Source organism: Eurosta solidaginis, chromosome 1, assembly GCF_040869045.1.
Source record: "Eurosta solidaginis isolate ZX-2024a chromosome 1, ASM4086904v1, whole genome shotgun sequence".
Classification (NCBI taxonomy): domain Eukaryota; kingdom Metazoa; phylum Arthropoda; class Insecta; order Diptera; family Tephritidae; genus Eurosta; species Eurosta solidaginis.
In genome coordinates, this window is record NC_090319.1 from 302,694,977 (window position 1) to 302,708,681 (window position 13,705).

At 38.3% G+C, this 13,705-nt stretch overlaps 2 protein-coding genes across 2 annotated transcripts; one reads left to right on the forward strand and one right to left on the reverse strand.

Moving 5' to 3' along the window:
- The first annotated feature begins 1,922 nt into the window (after positions 1 to 1,922).
- Positions 1,923 to 3,473, forward strand: LOC137237548 (pre-mRNA-splicing factor RBM22). Its single transcript, XM_067761298.1, has one exon. The coding sequence runs from the start codon at positions 2,134 to 2,136 to the stop codon at positions 3,385 to 3,387; it is 1,254 nt and encodes a 417-aa protein (XP_067617399.1). The 5' UTR covers positions 1,923 to 2,133; the 3' UTR covers positions 3,388 to 3,473.
- LOC137237547 (NF-kappa-B-repressing factor) lies at positions 3,474 to 5,298 on the reverse strand. Its single transcript, XM_067761297.1, has 5 exons — positions 4,864 to 5,298; positions 4,477 to 4,699; positions 4,284 to 4,410; positions 3,857 to 4,215; positions 3,474 to 3,783 (listed from the first exon to the last, which is right to left on the reverse strand). The coding sequence occupies exons 1-5, from the start codon at positions 5,198 to 5,200 to the stop codon at positions 3,567 to 3,569; spliced, it is 1,263 nt and encodes a 420-aa protein (XP_067617398.1). The 5' UTR covers positions 5,201 to 5,298; the 3' UTR covers positions 3,474 to 3,566.
- Between the last annotated feature and the right edge of the window lie 8,407 nt (positions 5,299 to 13,705).

The window sequence follows — 13,705 nt, forward strand, 5'->3', positions numbered from 1 at the left end:
TGAATGCCATAGATCATGATGGGCATTGAAATCGCCTAAGATAATGCGATTGTTGCCAGTGAGTAAGGCACTGATATTAGGGCGGTATCCACTGGGGCAACAGGTGGCAGGAGGGATGTAGGTGTTGATGATTTCTAGGTTTGCATCGCCTGACCGGACAGATAGGCCTTGACGTTCTAAGACCTTGTCCCTGCGGTCGATGCCAGGATCAAATATATAATATTGCACAGAGTGGTGTATGATAAACGCGAGACCGCCTCCATTTCCGCTCTCGCGGTCTTTCCTGTGGACGTTATACCCAGAGCAGGTCTGCAATGCAGATCTTGCTGTGAGCTTAGTCTATTGAATCGCAGCAATGCGGATGTTGCGCCGCTTCATGAATTCGACTATCTCCGTAATCTTCCCAGTTAGTCCATTACAGTTTAACTGCAGGATTCTGAAGTGCATAAGGGGAGACGTCGCCACTCTGGGGGTAAGCGACGGGTGACTTCGCCTGTGTTGTGGAAGGCCAGGACGCAATTGCTGTTGTGGCCCTGGGACTGGGCGTCCTTGGGCAAGCATTGGGGTACCCGGATGATTTGGGTTTGCGACCTGGCAACATGGCGCGATGAAACCCGTCGGGGGGTTGCCGTCGCGGAGACCAGAACATCTGGGAAAGTGGCACCACCCAAGGCAGGAGCTGCATTGGGCGGATGTCACAAACCTTTATATTCTGTGCTGGCAGACGGTGCAAACGGAGGTAGGGACTAAGAGTCAGTTTCCCTGGCCTGCACGATTGCTGCCGGAAAAGAGCGGGGGAGAAGACGGGGGCAGGGGCTGATGCTCAGCATTGCTACCAACTCTACTACGAAGGTAGTAGTTATGAGTGGTATCAGCTGTTTGAGTTATTGGCGCCGTGGGGCGCGAGCAGCAGCGGGTACTTGTTGTGGCTTGCTGAGCAGCGGGGCTGCTGGAAGGTAGTGGGGGCGCTAAGGCATAGACTACGGGACGCCCTTGGGCGTGAACAGCAAGGAGCCACAAAAGATTTATAAAAGTTACGTGGACGTCGGGTTTTGGGATCAAGCCCAGAACAACCTGTCCGATGCAACCATCCCTTGCACGAGACACACTGAACAGAGTATGACCGTCCTAAAAAGATTCTTTTCCGGCAGATGCAGCAAAACCATTTCTCAGGACCGGGGTCAGGAGACGGACCCGGATTGGATTCGATGCCTTCCCGGAGTAAGAGAATATGGAGAAGTCCTGCTGCAAGGAGCTGCTGGGAAGATGACAATTTGTGGGAGGGACGAAACAAATTAGATGGGGTCACACTGAAATGACAGTCCTTGCTCGGGAAAAATCCCGAGTCGCTCCGGTACATAGAACCGACTGCCTTGGGAAGCGAATTATTATTCATCGTATCTATTGGCATCGATTATTGATGCTTTAAGCCAAACAAGTTGATAATTTCATAAAAAGAAAAAAAAATAAATAAATGCAAAAGTTACACAAATAAAAAAATATTCAAGAAGTGAGGGAACTAGCCAATTCAAATATTAATTTGTTATGTATATGAGGAAAAAGGAAAAACTTATTGGTTAGATGTGGCACGGTTATTATTAGTCATTGTGAATGATGACAAAGTGTGATCTCTTCTGCATAAACGTCAAAATTCCAAAGTGATTGGATCACCTGATTCGTATTTGACTATCGCTGTCTCATTCTGTATCTCTTTCTATCACCCGCTGAAGATAGGCGCCGCCATATTGAACAGCCTGTCAAAACGCTGAAAAGTAGCCATTGAACAGCCTGTTAGGCAGTTGACAGATAAGAGATCACACTTTGTCATCATTCACAACGTTATTAGTGACTGTGTAAAGTTGGTCTTACATTAGTGAAAACGAGGTTCTTTGGATTAGCTGTTTTGAAGCGATATGGTTATGGCAAGAATAACCAAATGTAGTATGGACCCTATGTTACCCACCTCCAAATAAAATAATACGGTAGCTCATTTCAGATGCAAATTTTCAACTGTCAACTCGGGTTTTAAGCCTTCAATTTTTACATCGTGTTTATAATTTGTTTTCATAAACAATCAACTTTTCAGCATTAATTTTGGTTCAGAACATATCCAAGAAACAACCAAAGTCAAAAATGGCTATGTCAAAAACAACAAACACGTATAACAGGCAAAATTGGGAAGACGCCGAGTTTCCCATCTTGTGCCAAACATGTCTAGGGGACAATCCTTACGTACGTATGATCAAGGAAAAATTTGGCAAAGAATGCAAAATTTGTACACGGCCATTCACAATATTTCGATGGTGTCCAGGAGCACGAATGCGTTTCAAAAAAACAGAAATTTGCCAAACGTGTGCACGTCTAAAAAATGTCTGCCAGACGTGTTTGTTGGATTTGGAATACGGACTACCGATACAGGTGCGTGATGCTGCGCTCAAAGTCGCCGATGCAATACCACAAAGCGACGTAAACAAGGAATACTATATACAAAATATCGATCGTGAACTAAGAGACGGTGATGGCACCGAAGCAGCTGGTGCCGTTGGTCGTTCACTCGCCGCCAACGAAATGTTAGCAAAGTTAGCGCGTACAGCACCATACTATAAACGTAACAGACCGCATATTTGCTCATTCTGGGTAAAAGGGGAATGCAAACGTGGCGAAGAATGTCCATATCGGCATGACAAACCAAACGAGCCGGATGATCCACTCTGTGAGCAAAATATAAAAGATCGTTATTATGGACGTAATGATCCCGTAGCTGAAAAAATAATGAAACGTGCGGCTACATTACCAACACTAGAACCACCAGAAGATCGTAACATAACAACTTTGTATGTAGGCAACTTACCAGAAGAAATAACAGAGCCAGAACTGCGTGATCATTTCTATCAATTTGGTGAAATTAGATCCATTGCATTGGTGCCGCGTCAGCAATGCGCTTTCGTACAATATACAAAACGTGGCGCCGCTGAATTGGCAGCCGAACGTACTTTCAATAAATTGGTTTTGCAAGGTCGCAAAGCCACAATCAAATGGGCCCATTCACAAGCCAAACAAACTGGTGTTGCAAAAACGGATAGACGTTTTGATGTGCCTGCTGTGCCACCTTCACCTGCTTCCAATCCAAATGATTTCTTTAATCTTCAGGAACAAGTGACCGTGCTGCCACCTGGTATGAAATTACATCAAATACCGCCCAGTCTTATACCAGCATCGTCATATCATATGTATACACAAGCATATGCTGCACCCTATTCAAATATTTCAATGGCTTCTACCTCAGCTGCTGCAACCGCTATACCACATCCACCTACTGGCGGCGCACCTGGTCAAGTGCATTATCCTAGTCAAGATCCAAGTCGTTTGGGAGCAGTCAAAAAGTAATAGAATTGACTTTTGATGAGTGCATTTGAAATTTATAAAGTAAATAATAGTTTAATAAAATTTACTTTACTAAAAGTAACTTAAAATTGGTTTTATATGTATATTTCTAGTTGAGAGAAAGCAATTTCAAGAAAGTGACCTTTATAAATGCAAATTATAATATCATTTTTAAAGTAATATTAAATGGCCAGTTCTAACTGTTCGACGTGTTCAGGATAGTAACGTGCTTTTGACTCAGGCACTTGCACAAAATATTTGTCAACATAGCTGGGGTTCTTTTTCAACAAAACTTCATTGAGTATCTGCTCGTTAGTATAATTTTTCTTTGATATAACCAAACGGCGCTCTTCATTTTTGCCCGTACTTGAAGACTTCAAACCAAGTTTTCCAGCAATTCTAAAACAAAAACAAAAAAGACAAAAATACAAATTCTTTTTTTTTAGGCTTTGCATATGAAGTTCAGTCTTACTCATGTAGCATTGCGCGTTCCTCTTTGGTAAATGTCGGCTCAAATTGCAGTTCGCGTATGTCCTCTGAGTCTACATAATTTTTCAATATCTGCCAAAAATATTTACGATCCAATTTACAGGCAGCGTTGCCTAGACCAGCACGATTGTTTTTCAAAAGATATCCTACAGGCTCTTCTCTGCCTTGGGTTTTTGATCCCAGGCCACCTCCGGCCCATCCCATTGACTTCATCATTTTATAGCCTTTATTAGAAGCATCTAATTTTTTATCGTCCGCATTATCGACCTGCTGCTTACTTACGCCACAAACGACTTGATTATTTGTTTTATTAATTTTTATACTGTCGGCCAATGGATTTGCCTGAAAGAAAATATATTAATTATAATCTTCGCATTACAACTGGACGAATAAACATTAAAGCCAATTACTTTTATAGAGTAACAATTTTTTTGCAGTTCCTCCAAAGCATTTTTAAAAGCTTGAAATTTTGCTAATTTTAAGTTTTCTTCGCAAGCGCTAGCTACGAGTTCGCCATTTAAATATACACACATTTTTCTAAAATGAAAAGCACAATAAACATATGTATATCTATATGAAATATTTTGATAGAATAGCTCATACTTTCTCGAGTTTGGGGCATCCATTTCTGTTTCTTCATACGACATATTATTTCTTAGTGCAGATGCCCGTAAGCAATTGCGTCCACCACTAATAATTAGAATAAATTTACCATATTTTAAACCGTCGAAAAGGTTATTACTTATTTGGCTAGCAGGATTGTTATAAATACGGGATTTTTTGGAACTGTTATTATTTTGTTGTCCTGATCCTCCTCCCGATCTAGCTGCAAATGTTTTTTTTATTTTGTTCGTTGAATTGAAATTGGCACGAAAGGAAAATATGATTTTAGCACTAATATATTCCTAATAAACTGTACTTACATATATACGTGTATAGAATTTGTTAAGAATAAAGTAGATAATAATTTTGCATCTTGTTATCGTCTACCTTTGACACGTGCTTCAGCCGCCTCCGAAGCTGCTACAAAAGTACGCTTAAGTTTTGACTCCCGACTTTTCCTATAATCTTTGACAACTTCTTTGGATAACTCAGCAACAAGACGCATCGTTTCGGCCGGGTAGCGACAACCCATGAATTCCATATTTGTAAATACTGCAGCAAGACACACAAGTCGTTCTTCTGGAAATTTATCCTTGTGCATTTCCATAAAACGGCGTCTCATTTGCCAATGCTCTTCGCTCTCGTGATCTGCTCGATAATAATCAAGGTCCCAATCCGTGGGGTATTCTTCATGTTGCTTAGCTTTTTTCGATGTACTCGCCATTTACTATTAAAAATTTATCTTTTTAAACACCAAAATAAAAACACCATGGACTAAAAGTGCGGGATAGAAAAATAAAAGAATGGAAAACGTCGAACCAGTGCACGGACTTTACCACTTTATTAGTATATCTACCAATTTTTAGCCCATTTTCATTTTCTACCACTTCTACCACCAAAGCCCAAAAATCTACCAACATTTGCCTTTGTAAGGGAATTAAGAAACGATTCAATTTCGAAGACGAAAAACTACCCCTTTTGGAATATTTTGATGCAAAAAATATTCAATCTAGTCAAATGACAACGATTGTTCCCTTACTTAAAGCTGTTCCATTTCACAAGACTTCCATGGAAATTTTTAACAACGAATGGCGATCATTAATGTTATATGATAAGGAAATAATAGAACAGATATTTCCGACGATATTCTTAAAGGATGGATAAAATTGGGAAAAGAAGTCTTCTAGAAGAAAATTTGAGTGAATAAATATGCTCCTTAGCAATATTACCTCAGAGTAGCGCAGCCGCAGAAAGGTCGTTCTCTATAATGAACGACATAAAAACCGCCAAGCGTAATGAACTAAAAATTTCAAGCATGTCCAATTAAATATTAATAAAAGAATATTGTATCGGGCGGTCTTTATTTCAGCCACCAATTTAATTAATAAGATTTTATAAAAAAATTTAATTTGTAAAGGTGAGTTTGTTCCTTGTGTTTAATAACAACCATATGGCACTAGATTTTTCTTTTGTTTTTTCTAATTTTTCGGTTTCTATTTTCAAAAATTTGTGCACAAATTCAAACAAGAAATAGATTTGCTTATGAAAGAAATGTAGTTGTCATCTACTCGCAAATATTTTCCTGCGCTATTTTCATCAGTTTTTTATGAATAATTTTGAAAGTAAAAAAGTTTTATGTAAACCAAAACATGCCCAAGTCGGTTATCTTGTGGCAGAAAAATACTGATACATTGGAAAATTGTTGTTGTAATTAGACGTATCGGAAAGTTTCCCAAGCTCAAAATAAAGGAAAAAAGCAGGTATCATATAGGTATAAGCTATGTACATACATATATGCAAATTCTCATAATTTTTTTTAATTTGTTTACATGGTTTATATATAAACATATCTTAATATATAAAAAACACGCGTCACACAATTGAGGCCAATGGGCTCCTAAACTACTGAACCGATTTTGAATTTGTTTTGCACACCGTGTGTAGTTTGATCTAACTTGAAAAATAGGATAGGTGACTGGGTGACTAGGGTCTCGAGATACAGGCCAAAATGTGGACCCGGGTACCCCTAGAGTGTGTTTATAGAATATGGATATCAAGCTGTTGATGAGTGCTTTAGTAGAGGGTAATCTCATTATTACCCCTGGGTGACTAGGGTCTCGAGATATAGGCCTAAACGTGGACCCGGGTACCCCTAGAGTGTGTTTATAGAATACGGATATCAAATGAAAGCTGTTGATGAGTGCTTTAGTAGGGGGTAATTTTCATACCCCTGGGTGACTCGGGTCTCGAGATATAGGCCAAAACGTGGACTTGGGTACCCCTAGAATGTGTGTATAGAATATGGATATCAAATTAAAGCTGTTGATGAGTGCTTTAGTAGAGGGTAATTTTCATACCCCTGGGTGATTAGGGTCTCGAGCTATAGGTCAAAAAGTGGACCCGGGTACCCCTAGAATGTGTTTATAGATTATTGATATCAAATGAAAGCTGTTGATGAGTGCTTTAGTAGAGGGTAATTTCCATACCCCTGGGTGACTAGGGTGTCGAGATATAGGCCAAAACGTGGACCCGGGTACCCCTAGAATGTGTTTATAGAATGTGGATATCAAATGAAAGCTGTTGATGAGTGCTTTATTAGAGGGTAATTTTCATACCCCTGGGTGACTAGGGTCTCCAGATATAGGCCAAAACGTGGACCCTGGTACCCCTAGAATGTGTTTATAGAATATGGATATCAAATGAAAGCTGTGGATGAGTGCTTTAGCAGAGGGTAATTTTCATACTCCTGGGTGACTAAGGTCTCGAGATATAGGCCAAAATGTGGACCGGGTACCCCTAGAATGTGTTTATACAATATGGATATCAAATGAAAGCTGTGGATGAGCGCTTTAGCAGAGCGTAATTTTCATAAGACTGACTAGGGTTTCGAGATATAGGCCAAAATGTGGGCCAGTGAATGCCTGGAGAGTGTTTATACAATATGGATATCAAATGGAAGCTGTTGATGAGTGCTTTATTACAGAGTAATATATTATCCAGAGACGGACTGGGACTGGGATTAGGAATAGGACTGGGACTGAGACTCGGAGTGGGCTGTTGATGAGTGCTTTATTACAGAGTAATATATTATCCAGAGACGGACTGGGACTGGGATTAGGAATAGGACTGGGACTGAGACTCGGAGTGGGACTGGGACTGGAACTGGGACTGGAATAAAATACATACCCTCTTCTGGGACAGGCAATAAGGGATGCAGAAGAATGAGAAGAAATTGGGAGAAGAGAAAAGAGAAAAGGAGAAGGAGATTGAGAAAGAGATAGAATGAAACGAAGATGGAGATAGATGAAGCGAAAAAGACGGTGGGAGGAGTGCATAAAAGGATTAGGAAAAAGTGAAGAGGTGGGAAGGCAGAGTCAGACGGAAAAAGCTTATTAAAATGTATGCAGGTTGGCCAAATTTAGGGCAGGACAACGTCTGCCGGGTCTTCTAGTATATATATAAAGTGTAGCAATTGTTTTCTTTGAAGAAAAAAACTACTAACTTCTACCACTATTTTAATTTTTCGTCTACCAACATTCTCTTTTTAAAAGTCCGTGCACTGCATCAAACAATCGAAGCGAGAGTAGCAAATGCAACACCAACGTAAGTGACATTCGGTAGAAAATTTCAGCACTGTTAGAACGAATTACCGGAGGATTGCAGAGGAATAACAGAATTCTGTATTTTGGCAGAAGAAATTAATTATGATGATGTTTTTGGCAGAAGAACAACATGATGTGTTCCAATTCAAAATGGAAACTAATAACAGAATCCTGTATTCTGGATTCAAACCAAACAGAACCAAAACAAAAACAAGTAAGGAAGGCTAAGTTCGGGTGTAACCGAACATTACATACTCAGTTGAGAGCTGTGGAGACAAAGTAAGGGAAATCACCATGTTGTAAAAGGAACCTAGGGTAACCCTGTAATGTGTTTGTATGACATGTGTATCAAATGGAAGGTATTAAAGAGTATTTTAAGAGGAAGTGGGCCATAGATCTATAGATGGACGCCATTTAGGTATATCGCCATAAAGGTGGAACAGGGGTGACTCTAGAATTTATTTTGTACGATATGGGTATCAAATAAAAGGTGTTAATGAGTATTTTAAAAGAGTGTGGGCCTAAGTTCTATAGATGGACGCCTTTTCGACATATCGCCATAAAGATGGACCAGGGGTGACTCTAGAATTTGTTTGTACGATATGAGTATCAAATGAAAGGTGTTAATGAGTATTTTAAGAGGGCGTGGGCCTTAGTTCTATATGTGGACGCCTTTTCGAGATATCGCCATAAACATGGACCAGGGGTGACTCTAGAATTTGTTTGTACTATATGGGTATCAAATGAAAGGTGTTAATGAGTATTTTAAAAGGGAGTGGGCCTTAGTTCTATAGGTGGACGCCTTTTCGGAATATCGTTATAAAAGTGACCTGGATTGACTCTAGAATGCGTTTGTATGGGTGTCAAACGAAAAGTGTAATAAGTGTTTTAAAAGGTAGTGGGCATTTGTTCTATGGGTGGACGCCTTTTCAGGATATCGCCATAAACGTGGACCAGGGGTGACTCTAGAATGCGTTTGTACAATATGGACAAGGGGTGACTCTAGAATTTGTTTGTACGATATGGGTATCAAATGAAAGGTGTTAATGAGTATTTTAAAAGGGCTTGGGCCTTAGTTCTATAGGTGGATGCCTTTTCGAGATATCAACATAAAGGTGGACCAGGGGTGACTCTAGAATTTGTTTATACGATATGGGTATCAAATGAAAGGTGTTAATGAGTATTTTAAAAGGGAGTGGGCCTTAGTTCTATAGGTGGATGCCTTTTCGAGATATCGCCATAAAGGTGGGCCAGGGGTGACTCTAGAATTTTTTTGTACGATATGGGTATCCAATGAAAGGTGTTAATGAGTATTTTAAAAGGGCGTGGGCCTTAGTTCTATAGGTGGACGCCTTTTCGAGCTATCGACATAAAGGTGGACTAGGGGTGACTCTAGAATTTGTTTGTACGATATGGGTATCAAATGAAAAGTGTTAATGAGTATTTTAAAAAGGAGTGGCCCCTAGATGTATATGTGAAGATATTTTCGAGATATCTACCAAAATGTGGACCAGGGTGATCCAGAACATCATCTGTCGGGTACCGCTAATTTATTTATATATGTAATACCACGTACAGTATTCCTTCCAAGATTCCAAGGGCTTTTGATTTCGCCCTGCAAAACTTTTTCATTTTCTTCTACTTAATATGGTAGGTGTCACACCCATTTTACCAAGTTTTTTTCTAAAGTTATATTTTGCGTCAATAGACCAATACAATTACCATGTTTCATCCATTATTTCGTATTTGGTATATAATTATGGCATTTTTTTCATTTTTCGTAATTTTCGATATCGAAAAAGTAGGCGTGGTCTTAGTCGGATTTTGGCCATTTTTTACACCAATACAAAGTGAGTTCAGATAAGTATGTGAACTGAGTTTAGTAAAGATATATCGATTTTTTCTCAAGTTATCGTATTAACGGCCGAGCGGAAGGACAGACGGTCGACTGTGTATAAAAACTGGGCGTGGCTTCAACCGATTTCGGCCTTTTTTACAGAAAACAGTTATCGTCCTAGAAGCTAAGCCTCTACCAAATTTCAAAAGGATTGGTTAATTTTTGTTCGACTTATGGCATTACAAGCATCCTAGACAAATTAAATGAAAAAGGGCGGAGCCACGCCCATTTTGAAATTTTCTTTTATTTTTGTATTTTGTTGCACCATATCATTACTGGAGTTAAATGTTGGCATAATTTACTTATATGCAGTAAAGATATTAACTTTTCTTTTAAAATTTGAATTAAAAAAATTTTTTTTTAAAAAGTGGACGTGGTCGTTCTCCGATTTTGCTAATTTTTATTAGGCAGACATAAAGTTATAAGAGTAACGTTCCTGCCAAATTTCATCATGATATCTTCAACGACTGCCAAATTACAGCTTGCAAAACTTCTAAATTACCTTCATTTAAAAGTGAGCGGTGCCACGCCCATTGTCCAAAATTTTACTAGTTTTCTATTTTGCGTCATAAGCTCAACTCACCTACCAAGTTTCATCGCTTAATGCGTATTTGGTAATGAATTATCGCACTTTTTCGATTTTTCGAAATTTTCGATATCGAAAAAGTGGGCGTGGTCATTGTCCGATATCGTTCATTTTAAATAGCGATCTGAGATGAGTGCCCAGGAACCTACATACCAAATTTCATCAAGATACCTCAAAATTTACTCAAGTTATCGTGTTAACGGACAGACAGACGGACGGACGGACGGACGTGGCTCAATCGAATTTTTTTTTGATACTGATGATTTTGATATATGGAAGTCTATATCTATCTCGATTCCTTTATACCTGTACAACCAACCGTTATGCAATCAAAGTTAATATACTCTGTGAGCTCTGCTCAACTGAGTATAAAAATAGATAAAATAACTGTGAATTTCCAACGGCCATCTTTTGAGTGAAAATTTGATTCAGTCGATTTTGCTTTTTGCTACATTCTGTTTTTCTTTTCTTTAAACAAACTAATTTAAAAATGCCCAAAATTCGGAAATGTCGCGTTCGCAGTTATCTATTAATAGTACATTCGAAAAGGTTCGCTTTTTTTCTTTTCCCTGGCGTAAGGATGAGGAGCAAAGGTGGAGGGATAATCTCCACATCTCAAATGATGCAGAACTTCCTCAGCAGAACTCATTCGTATACAGCCTTCATTCCAAACATTCCAGCAAAATTTTAGGTTATTGCACAAAGTAGCAAGGTAACACGGTTAAACTCTAGTCAACTTTAACTGTTTAAACTTGCACTGAAAATCCGGGCATAATCAAGCTTCCCATATGTTACCATGTTAAGAACATAGCTCTTGTATTTACATAGGTATAATGCTGAACGCTTTTCTTTAAAATTTTGACAACTTCGCTTTTCCAATGTTTTTGTGAAAAGGACAAAGATTTTGTGTAGGTTAGCAAACGCAAGAGGTGTTATGGAAATTTCCTTTTAAAAAATTTTACATTAGCGAAGATCAAAGATTTGCACAATTTGGTAAATTTTTGCAAAAGTGACATACGGTTCACATTATTGTTGCATTTGCACGTTAAATTTTTATACGTATCTGGATCACTCTTCATTCACAGTCTTTACCCTGTAAGAAAACTCTCGTTGTCAGTTGTACTACATATTACGGATACCACCCGCGGTTTCGGAGTTGTATGTGTCGTTTGCGTGTTTTCTGCATGACTTGCCACAAAAAAGGTTAAGACTAGGTCTTTCGTCAGGAAATGGGTAGATGTCGAATAAAATTCTGCAAGATTTGCATTTAAAACCAAGGACGGAAACTGTATTTCCTTTTGTAATATAATTCCTTGCAAAACTATTGATTTTGGACTTTTAATATATTTGGATCAAGATAAAAATTATTTTCCGACTTTTATTAACTGAGTCCGATAGAACTAGTTAAGCTCGGACTTTTAAAAATAAAAGTCTGGTAATAATAGTTAAATCCGGACTTTTATTTTTTAAGGCCAAAATAAAAGTCCGGCTTGATAACAAAGAAACGGCTTATCCCAAACAAATTTTTTTTTTAATTCGGATGAAACGGACTATCCGTTATTGTTATCAAGCCGGACTTTTATTTTGGCCTTAAAAAATAAAGGTCCGGATTCAACTTTTATTTCCGGACTTTTATTTTTAAAAGTCCGACTTTAACTAGTTCTATCGGAATTAAAAAAAATACAGATTTTACTTTTATATGTGGACTTTTATGGAAAAAGTTCGAAAAATAAAAGGAATGCATGATTCGACATGATATTGCTATAGGGATACCTGAGAACTCAAACATTTTCACCTAGGACAATTTTTTGACACGGACTTTTTCGACTCCGAAAAAAAATTATTATTTTCCGTCCCTGTTTAAGACTGTGAATGAGTGGATTATGAGACATGGTAGCAAATTTGTCTGATCGCAAACAATAAAAGCTATGTTTCTTTTTACATCTTGTAGGCACACAATTATTTGTGCGATATCCAAAATTAATTTTATTAATTAAAGTTTTGAAATTTACATGAATATATATATAAGTTTAATAAAATAAAATAAATGTATTGAAGGCGTGGCTTATGACACGTTCGTTGTCCAAGTATTAACTTTCTTCTTCTTCTTTCGTTTATGTATCCATCTGTTTGCAGTTGGGATAGCGTTGCCAGTTGGTGTGGTATTGGCAAAGTTGCCGTCGCTCACAATCTATAGGCGTTTACGCTTAAACTTTATATGGACTGCTAAGCGTCAAACTTAAAATACACCTCTGAAATTGCTGCGCATAAAATTAGTACTACCAAATTTCAATAATTATACTAAGATGTAACCGAAATATGTGTCTATGTTTCACCTCTACTATAATTCTATATATCAACTCTTAAAATGGTGCGTGTCCACAATTCATCGCAACTGATTCAGCTGTTGTTATACGCTATGGCCATTAGAGGGTTGTACCGTGCTGTAGCTAGTTATTTAACCAGTGCCGCTAGAGAGGTCTCCTAAGCATTGTCTAAGCGAAGATAAGCGTTTTTTTACGCGCAAACGTAAACGTATACGCGGGTAAAAAAAAACGCGGCTAATCTGCTTTCACATTGTGCGCTTTCAGCGAATACTATTTTCCTTTATAAGTTGCAAACATTTTTCCATCAGTAGAGTTTCGTTCTGTTAAGGGCGAGTTGAGTCCACTGCCAAATGAAATAATTATCATTAAATTTTAAAGAAATTTTAAAATGTCAATACAGTGTGCGGTAGCCGATTAAACACGTTGAGCAAATGTAGTGAAATAATTTAATGACGTAAAATCTCAACCGTTGAGTGATCACAACGGAACCTTCAAAACATTAGTTACGTTCCATTGAGACTTGAGCGAGATACGGATAGAAATTTAACATGCAAATGCAACAACAACGTTGTGATACTGATATTTATCTGGTTCAATTTCTGATCCGTATAGCAGTTCTGTTCGTTTCGTTTTCTGTAGTAGATTTTTTGACAGCTAACCACTTTTGAGTTGGTAGCACTCATGGCTGAACTATATGGTTGGTTCATCTCTACAGCAACAACATACATTTGTTCACATTGCCAAAATCAGAGTGTTGCTGTTAGACGAATGGAATGGAATGAAAACATAAAACTTAGCAGCATTTGTATGTAGCAAG